This window comes from Anomaloglossus baeobatrachus, chromosome 5, assembly GCF_048569485.1.
Source record: "Anomaloglossus baeobatrachus isolate aAnoBae1 chromosome 5, aAnoBae1.hap1, whole genome shotgun sequence".
NCBI lineage: Eukaryota > Metazoa > Chordata > Amphibia > Anura > Aromobatidae > Anomaloglossus > Anomaloglossus baeobatrachus.
Genome location: NC_134357.1, coordinates 494,407,759 through 494,426,459, shown reverse-complemented (window position 1 = coordinate 494,426,459; position 18,701 = coordinate 494,407,759). Strand labels below are relative to the sequence as shown.

Here is an 18,701-nt window from a genome sequence, read left to right as displayed (position 1 = left end):
GAGCAGGGAAGTTCCTCCAGCAAGAAATGGAGCTTGCTCCCTGTTCATATTTAGATTATTTGCACTTTAGAATATTATTTGTTCTGTGATTTTGTTTCTTCCCATTATATCTGCAGTTCTGTTTAAAGTGCCTGGCACAAGAGTACCTGATATAGTGGGGGAGAGACAGTGTGGTCTCAGATCTTTTTTCTAATCAGGAGTATGGTATTTTTTTGCAGGGTTTTTTTGCTGGCCGCAATCAGATATCTTTCCTGTCCTGTTGTATCTAGTAAGTCGTGCCTCACCTTTGCTAATCTACATTTTCTGTGTATTGTGTTTTTTACATCACCGTCGTTTACATGTTGGGGGCTTGCTATTTCTTTGGCAACTGCGCCGAGGCAAGTTAAGATTCCTCATTTCTATCTTTGAGGTGTAGCAAGTTTCTCCGGCAGTGACGAGGTGTGTTAGGAACATCCCACTGCTACTTCTAGAGTTGTCCGATAGATAGGGAATTGCGGTCATCTTAATTTACAACTACTCTAGTGGTTTTGTTTTTTTCCTGATTAATGGGATTTTTTGTGATCGTCCACGGTTACCAGTTCATAACAGCGGACTGTACAATAAAGATCACGTAGACTTAGAAATCAAGAAATTGTCAAGAAATTGTCAGACAAGTTTATTGAAACGTTTGTGTGACAAGTACAAGTATATTAGATTAAATTATTGGACACATTATACAGTTCTTGTCCCTGCCGTAAATCACAGTTCCCAACCACTATGTACCTACATGAACTGAATAGCAGGTGTAAGAATATTTGTTCCTTCATCTGCCGAACTACAACTCAAAAGCATTTCTTCAATAATTTACCCATGACCATTATTTTACAGTTATAAATTATTAATAGAAGCTTGGTCAATAAAATGCTGAGTCACTTTGTAAATATTGCATGGATTCTTAGTTATATTCTGTACAATACTTCAGAGCTGCACTCACTATTCTACTGGTTTTCAGAGATTACATTAAGATATAACCCAGGATAAGTAAATCCTGTGTTAAAGGGAACCTGTCATCAGAAATTTAGCTTGAAACCTAAAAGTTTCCCCCTCTGCAGCTCGTGGGCTGTATTCTAGCAAGGTTCCTGTACTTTTTGTGGCCCCTTTTAAACCAAATTAAATACTTTATAAACTTGTACCTTTTGCTATGTTAATTTTGTAAATCGTCCATGGGGGCGGGCTCTCTGCTGACCGTTGCTGTTCCCCCAGCAGATTTACGCCGCCCCCCAACGCTGAATTTCATATCTCAGGACGCCGCCCCTGGGCGACCGTGGTCTTGCGCATGCACTGTGCGACTGTAGCGGGACTGTGCACTGTGTGCACGTGTGACCGCTGGTGACGTTTTGCGCAGGCACGAGGTTATGGGCGGCACTGTGAGAGTGTCATCAGCAAGTGCCGCCCATAACCTCGTGACCGCACTTTCCCCTCTTCCTCCAGCGTTCTGCGCAAGCGCTTGCTGGCTAGATGACCCGACGTCACCTCTTTCCCTGCTGCAGGGTAAGATGGGAAGGAGGTGACGTCGGGTCATTTGGCCGGCGAGCACTTGCGCAGAACGCTGGAGGCAGTGGGGGAAAGCGCGTCCACGAGATTATGGGCAGGCACTTGCGATGCAATCACAGCGCCGCCCATAATCTCGTGCTTGTAACACACGTCACCAGCGATCCTGGCGTGGGCGGCACCTCGGGCGCAGTGGGCGGCGTCCTGATGGATGAAATGGAGTGTGGGGGGGGGGGCGGCGTCAATGTGCTGGAGGAACACCAACGGTCAGCAGAGAGCCCGCCCCCATGGACGATTTACAAAATAGCAAAAAGGTACAAGTTTATAAAGTATTTAATTTGGTTTAAAAGGGGCCACAAAGTACAGGAACCTTGCTAGAATGCAGCCCAGGAGCTGCAGAGGGGGAAACTTTTAGGTTTCAAGCTAAATTTCTGATGACAGGTTCCCTTTAACCTCCAGAGCTGCACTCACTGTTCTACATGCCTCAGAGCTGAAATCTAAAAAATCACTCTGCTTTCACGGTGTGTTCTGCTGACTGGCACCACACCGTGGCCTCATGTAAAAGAAATGAGCTCTCAGCTCTACTAAGAAGTAAGAAGTGTGTCTGATGATTGCTGATTGTTTCTAATTACAACCAGAACTGTAAATGCAGCTCCAGGCTATGAAAGTGGAAAACAAAGCGATGTATTATGCAACTTTTAATGCAGATCTCACTGTACAGTTTATATATTCATTCTCTTAAAACATAACTTTTAATATCATAAATAGAATTAGAATTATTAGAATGGAGTCTAGAAAAAAAAAAAAAAAAAAAAAAAAAGTTTTCTTCTGTCGCTAAAATGGTTTTTTAATATAACAAAAAGGTTAAAGTTTCCCTAAATCTTTTTTTATCAAGGCATTTTTTTTTTTTAGATATAGGCGTTTAACAACTGCGGCTCTGCAGCCACGTGGAGTATTTAGAGGGACTGCACACTATTCTTGCGAGCGATCATTGCCTGATGTTCCTCACATCCTTTATGCCTGATGTAAAATGAGCATAGCCCTTTAAGTATACAGGTATTAATGCCTGCCACTTGTAAGGGAAATTGTTCTCACTGGTTATATTCTATTTTACTACCAGCCTAATTTAAGACCTTCACCCAAGCATTCGCCCACACGACAATCACTGGGTATAGCGCCTCTGTGAAGGTGGCATTGTAAGTATATAAATGTCTCATCATGGAGTCACCCAGCTCATAAAAAGAAAGCAGCCCAGCCGTATAATCCAGATGTATCCTCACTTTGTAGCACGAAGGTCGACACGCTAATGGAATTTCTTTCTGGTCATGTTTTACAGAATAGTGTTTATTGAAGCTGCGCAGACCCCACGACTTCTTATTATTGCCAATGAGAGAATACTTTCCTTTTCTGCTTATGCTGGCATAGGCCATCCCAACTCTCCATCCTCCCTCCTTACTGACTTCTACGTTCCAGTAAAGTCTTGTTTTAGAAAATCCACTTGTGCCTAAAACTCCAAAAATGGCAAATCTCTGGGGGTTTTCCAGACGACACTGATTTACGTTTGACCAGGTGGCGGTTGTCAGGTCATCCGAGATGTGCACGTCGTTCGCAGCAGTGTTGACATCCAACGTTATGCCAGATGCCTCCTGAACGCAATAACCTTTCTGTAGGTCTGACATTATGGTCACGATATCAGAGTTCACGGTGCCGATGAGCTCTTCAGACAGATCTTCAGACAGAACTTCATACAGATCTTCATACAGACTAGCTTCCGTCTCGTTTAGGTTTTGATCGCTAACCCCCATCAAATCATCTTTGTGTGCCTGTAGGTAAAGTAGAGGATCTAGCATCTGTTCAAGCTCTTGTATAGTGGCTAGTTTCTTGGACAGACTGTCCTTTTTAATATCTAGTTGGTTGATCAGATTGATGACCGGCATTGACACCTGCTCTTGTTTCTTACCGATCTCGTTCAGGACACTGCTCTCCACACAATCCTGCTTCATCCTTAGGTCTTTAAACTGGAGACTGACTTTGTCCACAATACTTGCTGCCTTTTCCGTTATGCACTTAAGAAGGGCCTGGAGATACTGGATTCGCTTTTCAATCTCCTCTTCTCGGATGGCATGTCCTTGAATAGTCTTCAGATTTTCTTTTTGCTGCCTATAGGCCACATACAGTAAGTGAATTTGATGTCCATGGTGCTTCTCCGCCAGCATGCAAGAAGCACATAAACACTCGGCATCCTCAGTACAGTAATATAAGAAGGTCTTGTTATGGCGAGAACATGTTCTCTTACTGAAGGAGATTGTTGGTTCGATTAAAATATGCTCTGGGGACGTGCTGTGTACGGCGACGTGATTGTCACATAGGGAAACTTCACATAAAAGACATCTTTTAGAAGCCACCATCGATGTTTCAATACAGTACATGCAAAGTATCTCACTCCCTTCCCGAGAGCGGAGATGATCCGCTATGTTATTCAGCGTAATGTTCCTCTGCAGCACGGGACGTTGCCCAAAGTTTGCTCTGCATTGAGGACACCTGTAATCAGCATTGAGCACATTAGCGATACACTCCCGGCAGAAGTTGTGTCCACAAATTAATGTTACAGGATCGGTGTACAGGTTCAGGCAGATGCAACAAATCATTTCGTTTCTCACATTGGTAGAAGCCATTGTTGTATGGTGATGGGAGGGCGCAGACTGAAAGCTTCCGTGGAGGAGGGTGCTCTATGGTTTTTTTGTCCGTGACTCTAGAAGTAGAATAAACAAAATTGTTCTATTATCAGATACGAAGACAGGTAAAAACACTGAAAAACAAGCAAGCTGGTTATCACAGTAGTGGTCTCCAATCTGCAGTTACTCAGCTGTTGCAATACTATCACCAGCATACTCTGGAGCCCAATAGACTGGTTGTTCCACTGTTGCAGCAGGTTGAAGAACAATCACAACTGATTATTCTGCTAACCCAGTGGTTCCCAAATTCCAATCCTGATGGTTCCCCCAACAGGTCATTTTCAGGATTTTCTTAGTATTGGACAGGTGATTCCTTGAATTATTCCATCACCTCTGTAATCCTAAGGAGAGCCAGAAAACAACCTGTTCGGTACCATGAGGATTGGAGTTTGGGAAACTGCTAAACCATAACGCTCATTATGGCATCAGACCTGGTGATTAAGTCTAACCCTTGTAGCAGGGTATTTGTCCTTTTCATCCGCTTCCAGTATGGTATATGGCAGTCAGGCATCTGTTCTATATTGACTGTGTATCCTGCTCTCTCCTTTCTGCATTTATCCTTGGCTGGTATTTTTTCCATACACTTTTCTACTTGGTACTTCTTTTTTGGACAGGATTATTTCTTTATGAATTGTGTTATCACTACCCTCTTATTTATATATCCCCTTTGGGCATTCTTATCTTTGTTTATGTGGGCAAGTGAACTATGATCCTTATAATTTCTGTTCATAAAGGAAGTTACATCGGAAATGATAATATGCACTGGTTTGTGAATTTTTGCTGTATTGATGGGAGAGTGCAATATTAATTCATTTATTGTCATTCTGAGGTTATTTAAACCACTGTTATTCACGTTTCCTGGGGCTGTGCAATAACTTTCTCTGGGATAGTGCAATACATTATGGGAGATTTTCTTGCGTGGAGCATGTTATTTAATTCCCCTCTTTTTTGATGCACATTTATAAGTGAATATCAGTGGTTCATCTGTGTTACACACATACGTAAAGTGAAGCAGTGATTGGATTGGTTGTTTTTTGGCAGACATCCCCTGTATTGTTCTATATATTCATAATGTTTTTTTTAAAAAATTTTTTTTAAAAATAATGTTCTCAATAAAATTAGGATTTTATTCTTGCTATTTACTCTGGTTATTTCATTGGTTTTTCTGGATTCTAGAGTTAGCACTACTGTGATTGGGCCAATAATTTGGTGTTCTTAACCCTTGTAGCAGTAGCATAGCTAGCGGGGGGGGGGGCCCTTTCGGAGCTACAATACAGCTAACTATATCAGTGACACTGCACCTTTAAATGTATCGGCTTGGCCGAGTCACGAGGTTTGGGTCCTATCCAGGGCTGTATTTTGCCTTCGTGCTGCCCTAGGCACTTTAAGTGGTCGCGCCCCTTAGTGACAATGTAACACTGAGTTTTCGCACACGACATCTGTTTAAGGCAGATCTACTCTGTAAAACACTTGAAAAAGTATCAATGAGAAACGAAGGGCACTAACCCCCCCCCCCAATGGAGATCACCACAGGCACATCAAAAGATAGCATGAGTATAAAATATTCCCACCACACCGTCCCCACTTATATACTGTGACTGTCACACTGCCCCCCCTTATAAATTATACCCACCACACCTTCCTCAATTATGAAATATGATCTGTACATTGACCTCACATGTTGCCCCCTCCTCACAATGTCCCATGCATGCTGCCCCCTCCTCACAATGTCCCATGCATGCTGCCCCCTCCTCACAATGTCCCATGCATGCTGCCCCATGCATGCTGCCCCCTCCTCACAATGTCCCATGCATGCTGCCCCTCTCCATGAGCTCCCAATGCTGCCCCCCCTCTCATTCTGAGTCCTTACACTCCCCCCATCGATTGTCATTGCACTATCCCTAAACCCTTGTCCTCTGTCTCTAGCATTGGCCCCTCTCTCCCATTCCCCCAGCAGCAGCCTCTCCCCCCCGCCTTCAGCAGCATCAACCTCTTCCCCAGCCCCCCCAGCAGCATCAACCTCTTCCCCAGCCCCCCCAGCAGCATCAACCTCTTCCCCAGCCCCCCAGCAGCATCAACCTCTTCCCCAGCCCCCCCAGCAGCATCAACCTCTTCCCCCAGCATCAGCCTCCCTCCTCCCAGCCTCCCCCAGCATCAGCCTCTCTCCTCCCAGCCTCCCCCAGCATCAGCCTCTCTCCTCCCAGCCTCCCCCAGCATCAGCCTCTCTCCTCCCAGCCTCCCCCAGCATCAGCCTCCCTCCTCCCAGCCTCTCCCAGCATCAGCCTCCCTCCTCCCAGCATCAGCCTCCCTCCTCCCAGCATCAGCCTCCCTCCTCCCAGCATCAGCCTCCCTCCTCCCAGCATCAGCCTCCCTCCTCCCAGCATCAGCCTCCCTCCTCCCAGCATCAGCCTCCCTCCTCCCAGCATCAGCCTCTCTGCTCCAGGGCCCGCTGTCATCTTCCTGGCTCACGTGAGTATCCTCTTCTGACACCGGCTTCCATCGCGGCGTCCTCTGCGGCGTCCTGCTGTGAGCTCTGCATGTGAAATCCACACAACATTGGACGCAGCACAGAGGAAGGAGCTGATAGGCGCCGGCAGTTCCGGCGCCTGCACTTCCGGGGTCGCAGGCGCGCCAATCAGCTCTCTGTGCCCGGCCGCCGCAGTTTGTCTGCATTCACGTCTTAATTGATGCGGATACAAATAAATGGAGGTGCGCCTCTCCCCCCTCGGAAAATGCAGCGGATTTAATGGTTATGTAAAAAAAAAAAAAAAAAATAAATAAATTTTTTTTTACTGCTAGAAGGTGCCGCCCCAGGCACGGGACCATGGGTGCCTAATGGTAAATACGGCCCTGGTCCCATCATACAGCAGCACACTGTGTGCAGAGGATTCCCTGCTGCCCTTCCAGGACCTGTGCCGGCTCCGCCTCCCTCTTCCTCTTCTGCACACTGAACTCTGGGCTGATGTTAAGACGCAGGGAAGATCTATGATTGTGTGCAGTGAGGAAGGGACGTAAGTTACCGTGGTGACAGGTGGCAGAGAGTTCATTACTGTGCAGTGTTTGGGCCCGATACCATATATGTAATGAGGGGATGTGTGTGTGTGTGTGTGTGTGTTACACTGCAATGTAGGGGCCTGATGCTATGCATATAATAAGGGGATGTGTGTGTGTGTGTGTGTGTGTGTGTGTGTGTGTGTGTGTGTGTGTGTGTGTGGGGGGGGGGGGGGCTATTGCATTGTGCAGTGTGGGAGCCTGCTAGCGTGTATGTAATGAGGTGATGTGTGTGTGGGAGGGGGTTATATATTATAAGGGCCTGATAACATGAGCTGTGGGCTCATCATACAGTGTATAGGGAGCTGTGGGCTCATCATACCGTGTATAGGGAGCTGTGGGCTCATCATACCGTGTATAGGGAGCTGTGGGCTCATCATACCGTGTATAGGGAGCTGTGGGCTCATCATACAGTGTATAGGGAGCTGTGGGCTCATCATACAGTGTATAGGGAGCTGTGGGCTCATCATACAGTGTATAGGGAGCTGTGGGCTCATCATACAGTGTATAGGGAGCTGTGGGCTCATCATACAGTGTATAGGGAGCTGTGGGCTCATCATACAGTGTATAGGGAGCTGTGGGCTCATCATACAGTGTATAGGGAGCTGTGGGCTCATCATACAGTGTATAGGGAGCTGTGGGCTCATCATACAGTGTATAGGGAGCTGTGGGCTCATCATACAGTGTATAGGGAGCTGTGGGCTCATCATACAGTGTATAGGGAGCTGTGGGCTCATCATACAGTGTATAGGGAGCTGTGGGCTCATCATACAGTGTATAGGGAGCTGTGGGCTCATCATACAGTGTATAGGGAGCAGTGGGCTCATCATACAGTGTATAGGGAGCAGTGGGCTCATCATACAGTGTATAGGGAGCAGTGGGCTCATCATACAGTGTATAGGGAGCAGTGGGCTCATCATACAGTGTATAGGGAGCTGTGGGCTCATCATACAGTGTATAGGGAGCTGTGGGCTCATCATACAGTGTATAGGGAGCTGTGGGCTCATCATACCGTGTATAGGGAGCTGTGGGCTCATCATACAGTGTATAGGGAGCTGTGGGCTCATCATACAGTGTATAGGGAGCTGTGGGCTCATCATACAGTGTATAGGGAGCTGTGGGCTCATCATACAGTGTATAGGGAGCTGTGGGCTCATCATACAGTGTATAGGGAGCTGTGGGCTCATCATACAGTGTATAGGGAGCTGTGGGCTCATCATACAGTGTATAGGGAGCTGTGGGCTCATCATACAGTGTATAGGGAGCTGTGGGCTCATCATACAGTGTATAGGGAGCTGTGGGCTCATCATACAGTGTATAGGGAGCTGTGGGCTCATCATACAGTGTATAGGGAGCTGTGGGCTCATCATACAGTGTATAGGGAGCTGTGGGCTCATCATACAGTGTATAGGGAGCTGTGGGCTCATCATACAGTGTATAGGGAGCTGTGGGCTCATCATACAGTGTATAGGGAGCTGTGGGCTCATCATACAGTGTATAGGGAGCAGTGGGCTCATCATACAGTGTATAGGGAGCAGTGGGCTCATCATACAGTGTATAGGGAGCAGTGGGCTCATCATACAGTGTATAGGGAGCAGTGGGCTCATCATACAGTGTATAGGGAGCTGTGGGCTCATCATACAGTGTATAGGGAGCTGTGGGCTCATCATACAGTGTATAGGGAGCTGTGGGCTCATCATACAGTGTATAGGGAGCTGTGGGCTCATCATACAGTGTATAGGGAGCTGTGGGCTCATCATACAGTGTATAGGGAGCTGTGGGCTCATCATACAGTGTATAGGGAGCTGTGGGCTCATCATACAGTGTATAGGGAGCTGTGGGCTCATCATACAGTGTATAGGGAGCTGTGGGCTCATCATACAGTGTATAGGGAGCAGTGGGCTCATCATACAGTGTATAGGGAGCAGTGGGCTCATCATACAGTGTATAGGGAGCAGTGGGCTCATCATACAGTGTATAGGGAGCAGTGGGCTCATCATACAGTGTATAGGGAGCTGTGGGCTCATCATACAGTGTATAGGGAGCTGTGGGCTCATCATACAGTGTATAGGGAGCTGTGGGCTCATCATACAGTGTATAGGGAGCTGTGGGCTCATCATACAGTGTATAGGGAGCTGTGGGCTCATCATACAGTGTATAGGGAGCTGTGGGCTCATCATACCGTGTATAGGGAGCTGTGGGCTCATCATACCGTGTATAGGGAGCTGTGGGCTCATCATACCGTGTATAGGGAGCTGTGGGCTCATCATACCGTGTATAGGGAGCTGTGGGCTCATCATACCGTGTATAGGGAGCTGTGGGCTCATCATACCGTGTATAGGGAGCTGTGGGCTCATCATACCGTGTATAGGGAGCTGTGGGCTCATCATACAGTGTATAGGGAGCTGTGGGCTCATCATACCGTGTATAGGGAGCTGTGGGCTCATCAGTGTATAGGGAGCTGTGGACCCATCATACTGTGTATAGGAGATCTATGGGCCCATTATACAGTGTATAGGGAAGTTGTGGGTCCATTATACTTTATAGGGAGCTGTATAGAGAACTGTGGGGACATCACACTTTGTATAGATAGCTATGGGGACCATCATGTGTACCTAGGAGAGTGACTCAGGAGACATTTTTCAATGTTAAGTAGTGGACACTTAAGCATTATTGTTATAGGGGCACTCAGGGTATTGTGACCATCACAGGCACACTGGGGGCATTATTACATTATAGGGGCAAAATGTGGACACTTTTCTAGGGCACTTTCCAAGGGCAATAATAATTTTGAGGGTGCAATTTTACCATCTAGAGGGCACAAATGAGGCATTACTATGTGGGGGTACAGTGGGGGCATTAGTATGTGAGTTGGTAAGAGGAGCACTGTTATTGTACTACACAGCAGGTGCAGTAATAGGGTCACATGGCAGCAGTGGCTCAGTATTGGGGTATCAGGAGGATGAGGGGTTTGTGCGGGTCGGGAATAGATGGGGGTCGGGGCTGGAAATGTGAGAAGTCAGATGAGTGTTGTAATTTCTGCAGATGAGCCCTGGCTGGAGAAGTCGTCATGTCTGGGCCAGAAAGAAAAGACGAGAAAAGTGAATGACTCCATCAAAAAGATCAGCTTTAAGTCACCACCTATAACTGTACTATAATCTCTCACATGTACTGCAGGACTGATATCTACCACTATATGGTCACCATATGGCGGTAATATCAGTGTTGGCCTTTGTGTATATTTATTTTCAGTAACAGCTCGGTCATCTGCTGAGGTTTCTCTATACCCATTATTAAAGGTGTGATACTATAGTTGTTACCAGGTTAGGGGGCCCATTCAGATCTTTCGCCCCCGAGCTGAACCACTAGCTACGCCACTGCCTGGTAGTCCACATCCAATTTTTTTTTTTTTTACCACTTGTATCTGACATACCAGGAAACGATTTTGACTTTAAGGGAACTAAATCACCAGGATTTTCATATATAACCTAAATAGCCAGTGCTATAGTAGCACTATCAGGCTGATTCTGTATGTAGCGCCCCCTGAAGCCATCAGGGAGCTACAAGATTCTGCATCCCCACCAGGATGTAGGGCCTACCCCTTGGGCCTGGAAGGCCAATGTCTCACAAAAAAATCCAGGTAATCCCAGTTTTCCCCAACAATCCCCCATATAATAGTACAGGGCTAGGGTCGGACCCATGGATGGCCGCCTAGAGGTGGAGCCAGTCCAGTCCACTAGTTGACAGGGGAGGGGCGGACTGAGGACAGAGTCAGATAGTCTGAGTGTTGAGTAGTTAAAAAGTTGACAGGAGGAGACGCACTGACACGGGGTTGACCGTAACCTCGTACCCATGAGGGTAGTTGCTGGGGGAGTACTCTCGGAACTACGCACCGACGGGGTACAGGACCCTAGGACAGGCAGAAGCTGTTAACACCTGCACCGCGAGGGGACCATCAAGGACCTCGCTGACCCTATAAATCCGTAACTCAGTAGCAAAGAGCCGGGGACAGGACCAGAGACTCCCACCCCACAGGGTTCACGCTACCGTCATACGGACAGAAGTGGAAAGAAACACCGGACGGGGACCCCCAGTTGCTTTAGGCCACGGGGACCCATTAACCAGAGACAGGTGCAGGGAAAGAAGGTACCAGATTACTACACTGGCACAAAGGGGACCTGAAGGTGAAACCAGCCGGCCTCAGGTGACCAGTTACCACCAGCAAAAGTGAGTAGAGACCAGTTGCACTGAACCTTTGTGTGGACTACCTTCTTCCGGCACCAATCATTACACCTACCCTCTGGGGCCCGGCCCTGCATGTGGTGGGCCTACCATCCAAGCTGCCATGAACACCAGCCCCAGTAGTGGACATTGTGCAGCGGCGGCTCCATCTACATAGCCGCAACACCGCAAGTGGTGTCACGTGTGAACACTACTCTATTCCCCTTTACAAAAAAGGGCCCAGGGCACTGAACCAGGCAACGGCCACCAGAGTGACATTCTCAAGATATACACTGCCCGGAACGGAGTACCCCATATCCCTGGGTGCGACATATACATACCTTTAGTGGTCAGATCGGATGTTTAGGTTATGAAATCCAAGAAAGTAAAGTTTATAAAATCATCAGCTTCTTGAGTGACAGCAGCTGAGGATCAGATAATATCAGGGATGGGGGGGGGGGGTATGCATAGTTATCCCCCCCCTCCTCCTATTAGAATCAGCATAAGTATTATACAATTGATTTACTTTGACTTGCAGGACCTGTGGTGAGGTCATGCCCATGTGACCAGAAGGGGCAGGGCCTCAACCAACAGAAAATGTTGCTTCCTGGTATCAGCTTTGATATATACAAAAATCTTTGTGATTGGTTCCCTTTATAGGGGGTTGTCTCTTTAAAAGGGGTTGTTTGCCCTCAGTTAAAATAAAAACCCCTCCCGTGCCAGCGCTGTTCCAGTGGTGTCAGCACTTGCTCTCCCAGGGCTCATGTGAGGTGGTGTCACGCGAATCCTGTGCCCACTCAGAGCTGGCTTCACTGTCCCCGCCTTCTGGAACATCCTATTCATGTTTGATACGTCCGGAGTGTCACATCGTTGGTGCTCCCAGCCCAGGAGCGCCAACGCTCTTCTCTGCTCACCTCCGCAGCCTTTGTCCAGTCCCGTGGTCCCCCTGTCCCTCCGTCAGCCCGCCCGCCATGTGTCAGAGATGCAGACGTTCCTCCTCCTCCACGCTTCCTGATCCTTCCCCTGGCTCCTGAAGCCCGCACAGTAGGGCTCTTGGGAGCGTGCTTGCGGCACAGCGGCGCCACTTTTTTTTTTTTAAAAAGGGCCAGCACGACCTAACTCAGAAGTGCTTCCCAACCAACGGTTTTGCACAGTGTATATTATCCATCTACAAAGTATCCTCCGCTATTGGGAAATGCCTATTCAATGTGTCCCCGGAGCTAGTCTGCTCGTCCTAGTAGTCAGGTTCCTGTGCTTTACCCCCTCTCTGTACTGTCCCGTGACCTTTTTTTGTTCCTGCTTGGCATGGTCTATGCACCAGTCTGTGTATATCCTGTGTCCTCCAGACCCTGCCTGCACTTTCCCTACTCCAATGGCCTCTGGAACCAGCCTGCACCAGTTTCTGTCTACTACTGTCTACTAGTTTACTCCAGCTCCCTGGTCTTCGTCTTCTGGAGCCAGCTGCCGTGGGATCAGGATCCGCTGGGGCTGCCTCCTGGCGGTTACTTACCAGCATTCTGTTTAATTCCACCCTCCTGTGGTTGTGGTGAAGTCTCGGTAGCCACTCGGGTCTGCTCCTCTAGGTCAGCAAACTGTATCACGGATCAGTGGACCCACTTCCTCCTCGGCTGGTTACCCAGCCGTGACACGGAGACTGGGAGAGGGAAGCTAGTGCCGAGTAGGTGCAGGCCTCGCGTGACATAACCTCGCATAAGCCCCATGAGAGTAAGTGTCAACACCACTGAAATTGCGCCGGCACCGGAGGCAAGTATAGGAGTTTTCATTTTAAATGGGGCAAACACTCAGGTACACTTTAAAAAGGGAATCTACCAGGTCCTCTATGGCCTCCAACCCAGAAGCATTCGTATCTACATGCCCAAATTTCCTTCCCAAACCAGCCCTGTTGAATGCTACACCCTGTGGGCATAACATTATTTCCACGACCTGCATCACCGCTAGCTCACGGACATATCGCGCACACACACAGCTAATTTCGGCCACGCCAGTGCACCTTTGAAGCTGGGTGGACTCTACCTGGCTTCATTAGCTGCTCTGCGCATAACCAGAAGTTCAAAAGCAGTGTATGTTCACAATCAAGGGCGTGATAACACAGAAAGAGGGTCGACTAGTCTGGGAAATAACGCCCCTCTGACTAGTCAAGGGCATAATTAGCATAGAGAGCGAATTTTACAAGTTTGTTTTTTTTAAACATTCATATTATTGAATAACAGTATACAGGGCTGGTTAAGCAGGGAATTTGGGCATACAGCTTTGAATGCTGCAGGGTAGCAGGGAATAGGACATGACAGGTTCCTTTTAATTGGATTGTCCACTACTAGAACAACCCTTTCTCAATCAATTTAAACTTCAATATTCTACCCCCCCCCCTCCCCCCCCACCCTCAAACACCGAAGATACTGTTCGGAAGCACATAGCTCAGCAAGCAGGAGCGCTCTGCTGGTGCAAGAGCATGCACAGGCTGCATAGTAAATTTAGGGGACTTTGGGAGAAATATTCTATAATATATTATATATATATATTTATATTTATTTATATTTATTTATATTTATTTATATTTATTTATATTTATTTATATATAATTATATATATATATATATATATATATATATATATATATATATCCCAATCACCGCCGGCTTCACTATCCCAGTCTTCAGACTAATAAGTAATTAAGAGGACGTCAAAGCTGCGCCTCACTTCTCAATTCTGCATGAGACAACGCCTTAATGGGAACCAGTCACCAGATTTGGCGACTATAGACTGCGGCCATCACCAGTGAGCTCTTACATACAGTATTCTGGAATACTGTATACAAGAGCCCAGGCCATACTGTAGAATGTAAAAAAAAAAAAAAATCACTTATAATACCTGGTGGGGGCAGTCCGGTCTGATGGGTGACGCTAGTCTCTGGTCCGGCACCTCCTCTCTGCGGCAATCGCCGTTCTCCTTCTACCCAGTCCACTGTGGATGACTTTTTCCCCAAGTCATCCACACAGGCGGTATTGCGGTCTTGCGCAGGCGCACTTTGATCTGCCCTGCGTTGCCCCTCCGTGGGTAGGGGTTGGTGATCCCGGGGCCCGGTAACGGGGTTAGATGCTTGGCCTGGTGGGCGCAGGGACGCGGGGGCAGCGCTGTGCCTTGCGGCACTGTGGTACTCACTCAGCCTGAGACGTTGACACAGTTTTACGATAAACCACACGGCTGGAAAGACTGTTCCCACGGACGGCTGCACTTGCTCTCCCAGTAGGTAACGGTGATGTCCCTTTGACCTGCACCTAGTGTTTCTGTGTTGGTAGCGATGGGTCCCCACCGGTAACCCGCTCCCCGGCTTCAAGCTGGACCGGAGGAGCTCTCCTTCGCCCGCAGACGCTGGCCCTGAGGAACTGGTGCCCTGGCGGTGGCGGTGTTCCTCCTTAATGGTTGGACTGTTGCCTTCAATCGGGACTTTGTTGTTGGGGGGATCTACGTCCCCTTCACTGACAGATTCGGCAAATTATGGCGACTCCTAGCCTTGCCGGGGTCCGAGAGGCCCCTGCCCTGGTGCTGACTGTCCTTTGCACACTGCTCCAGACCGCCGGGTCACCACCCGTCCGCGGTCCTTCCAGGAACTCCCGAACAGTCACTCCTCTGGACAGTCACCGCCGTTGCTGACCTTGCTGACCCTGTCCTGCACACAGCTGGACTCACTTCAGGCTTTCTTTCAGTCACCTTTCACCTTCCTTCACTTTCCCTTACTCCTCCTTTACCACTTCACTTCCCTAGCTTAACTTCTTGTTACTCCTTCCACTTCCTCCTCCTAAACTAAACTGCTTGGTTCTTCCCGTGAACTCCTCGGTGGGCGGAGCCAACCGCCTGGCCCACCCCCTGGTGTGAACATCAGCCGCTGGAGGAAGGCAACAAGGATTTTGTTTTAGCTTTGGTGTTCCTAACTGGGGTGTAGGGTGTGTTGGTGCATGACCTGTGACCCCTGGCTTGCCCAGGGCGTCACACATCCATTGGTCCAACCCTAGCATGGTACCAGTCTATGGCTATGTGCACACAGTGCGTTTTTTTTGACGCTGCGTTTGTGCGTTTTTGGCCGCTAAAAACGCACAAAAACGCACCTGCGTCGAAAAAACGCGGCAAAAACGCACGCGTTTTGCCGCGATTTGGTGCGTTTTTTTGCTGTGTTTTGCTGCGTTTTTGCTCACTGCGTCCTTATGCGTTTATCAGTGAACAAAAAAAAAAAAAAAAAGGTCTGATGTCATTTCCTTCTTCAATGTGTTCTTCATTCTCCACTAGTGTATGCAGAAGAGCAGACAGCTGCAGAACTACAAGGCTCAGCATCCTCCATCCAATAGTGTATGCAGGAGAGCAGACAGCAGCTGTCGAACTACAAGGCTCAGCATCCTCCTTCCAGGACTGTATGCAGGATTTCTTTGCCCCCCCCCAAACAAAAAAAATGACGTGGGCTTCGCCATATTTTTGTATGCTAGCCGGGTACAGCAGGCAGGTACGGGCTGCCCCCAACCCCCAGCTGCCTATTTGTACCCGGCTGGGAACCAAAAATATAGGGAAGCCCTTTTTTTTTTTTAAATTTCATAAATTTCATGAAATAATTTAAAAAAAAAAAAAAAAAATGACGTGAGCTTCGCCCAATTTTTGAGTCCAGCCGGGTACAACTAGGCAGCTGGGGATTGGAATCCACAATGCAGGGTGCCCAAGCTTTCTGGGCACCCCTGCTGTGAATTGCAGTCCCGCAGCCACCCCAGAAAATGGCGCTTTCATAGAAGCGCCATCTTCTGGCGCTGTATCCAACTCTCCCAGCTGCCCTGATGCCGGGTGGCTCGCCGGGTAATAATGAGGTTAGGGCTAGCTGTATAGCTGGCCCTAAGCCCGAAATTCATGGTGTCACGCCAATATTAGACATGGCCACCATGAATTTCTAGTAATGATAAAAAAAAAAAACAACACAGAAAAATATTTTTATTAGAAATAAAACACAACACAATTAGTGACTCCATCTTTATTGAAATAAAGAACCCCCCTCCGCAGTAATCCTGGGTCAGGGTCCCGCGCCATCCAATCCGGATCTAATATCATCTGATCGGTTTGCTGGAAGGCAAAGCGATCAGATAATGTGTCAGGATCAAGTGCCTGAATCCCATCACACATCAGCTGATTGTATAAAAGCCGTTTATACAATCAGCAGATGCATCGGTGCAAAAAAAAAATAAATAAATAAATACTCACTTATGTGCTGATTACCGGCAGGTCCTGCAGCGATGGGGCGGGAGTCTGATCCCGTCCGATCGCTGCAGCAGCTGCCGGTAATCAGGGATGAAGTCTCCTGACGCATCCGCTGATACCGGCCGGGCGCCCGCGTCACCGCGATACTTACGATCACCTGATGCGTCAGGTGACTGCATCAGGTGATCCATCGCCAGGTCCTGCATACATCGGAGCTTTCCCGGCCGTCTGCACACAGCCGGAGCGGGGGTGGCGATACCGTGAGAGGAGATGGGAGCGGGCATGGCACCGGGAGTCTGCAGACAGGTGAGTATAACTTTTTTTTTTTTCCTACTGTTAACTTTTGTTTTCGCAGCCGCTTCCACCTCCCGCCCAGACATGGCGCCGCACGGCAGCATACATGCACAGGACGGGAGATGGAAGCGACGGTGACGGTATCGGGAGGATTCACGCTTCTGTATATACTGACAGAAGGAATCCTCTTCCTGTACACGTCACTTTACTACCCACCTCCTGCGTTTTTGGTCTTAGAAACGCACCAAAACGCAGCTATTTGCGTTTCTCATTGCGTCTTTCAACATCCCATTGAACTCAATGGATGAAAAGCGCAGTGAAAAACGCGGGAATAATTGACATGCTGCGCTTTTGTGGTCACCACAAAAACGCAGCTGAAAAAAAACGCTGTGTGCAGACAGCAAAAATGAAAACTCAGACTTTGCTGGGGAAGCAAAGTCCTGCAGTTTTGAGGCCAAAACCGCACCCGAAAAACGCGCAAAAACGCCACGAAAAACGCACTGTGCGCACATAGCCTATGGGGAATTTGGGGAAAAACAGATTAACTGGAATGTCTGTTACTGGCACTGGTCTTCTGGGTCCTTGGGGGTAGGTCCTGCATCCTGGTGGGGATGCAGTGCCTTGTAGCTCCCTGTTGGCTTCAGGGGCACTACATTATACAGAGCGGCCTGGGCTCTTCTATACAGCATTCTAGAATGCTGTATATATGGGATCAATGGTGGTGGCCACAGCTTATAGGGGAAAACCTGGTGACAGGTTACCATTAAGTCAGTCACAACCATACAAGTACCGATATTTACTACAAAAGGATAGATATTTGCCACAAACGCTGATATATTGCCGACTCCAGTCACAACATTGTACTTGTTGACTACGGTAACCAAAATACAACAGATAAAATTCATAAACTGCCTGTTCTATTTTTTTTTCAGCCATTATGCCACAGGTACAAGTAACAAAGAGTTAAAAGAAAAAAATTACACTGCCTAAGGCTACTTTCACACATCCGGTTTGAGCAGTGCGGCTCAATCCGGCTGTGAAAACTATGCAACGGATGCGGCGAAAACACCGCATCCTTTGCATAAGTTTTTATATGCGGCCCGTCCGTTTTTTTTCCGGTTGCGGCATGCTACTGAGCATGCGCAGTGGAAAAAAACGCATGCGGCGAGCAGATGCGTTTTTTTTCCGCATCGCGCCGCATCCGGCCTCCATAGGTATGCATTGAAAAATGCGCCGCAGCGGCCGGATGCGGCGCGATGCAGTGTTTTTTGCCGGAGCAAAAAACGTTGCAGGGAACGTTCGATCCGGCCGCGGCATCGGCTAAATCTGCCGCATGCGGCAAAAACCGGACCGAACGCAAGCCCCTGCGGCACAATACGGCACTAATGTAAGTCTATGCAAAAAAACCCGCAACCGGCGTTACAAAAGCCGGTTGCGGTTTTTCTGCAAAACGCCGTATTGTGCTGCAGAGCAAAAATCCGGATGTGTGAAAGTAGTCTAAGCTCTCCACACCCTTTTGGAGGAAATCGAAACTTATGCTTTACAGGAGGTGGAGTTCTATCCTCGAGGAGCTATATGTGAAAGAGGTCGTACCCTACATTCCCATTTCTACACCTTCGG

At 48.2% G+C, this 18,701-nt stretch overlaps 1 protein-coding gene across 1 annotated transcript; it reads right to left on the bottom strand.

Moving 5' to 3' along the window:
* Positions 1–2,335: 2,335 nt before the first annotated feature.
* LOC142310413 (nuclear factor 7, brain-like) lies at positions 2,336–4,265 on the bottom strand. Its single transcript, XM_075347935.1, has one exon. It carries the CDS (start codon positions 4,203–4,205, stop codon positions 2,652–2,654), a length of 1,554 nt encoding a protein of 517 aa, XP_075204050.1. The 5' UTR covers positions 4,206–4,265; the 3' UTR covers positions 2,336–2,651.
* Between the last annotated feature and the right edge of the window lie 14,436 nt (positions 4,266–18,701).

What these genes read in the sequence shown, in the direction of transcription:
- LOC142310413 (XM_075347935.1), bottom strand. Translation starts at nt 4,205, where the DNA reads ATGGCTTCTACCAATGTGAGAAACGAAATGATTTGTTGCATCTGCCTG.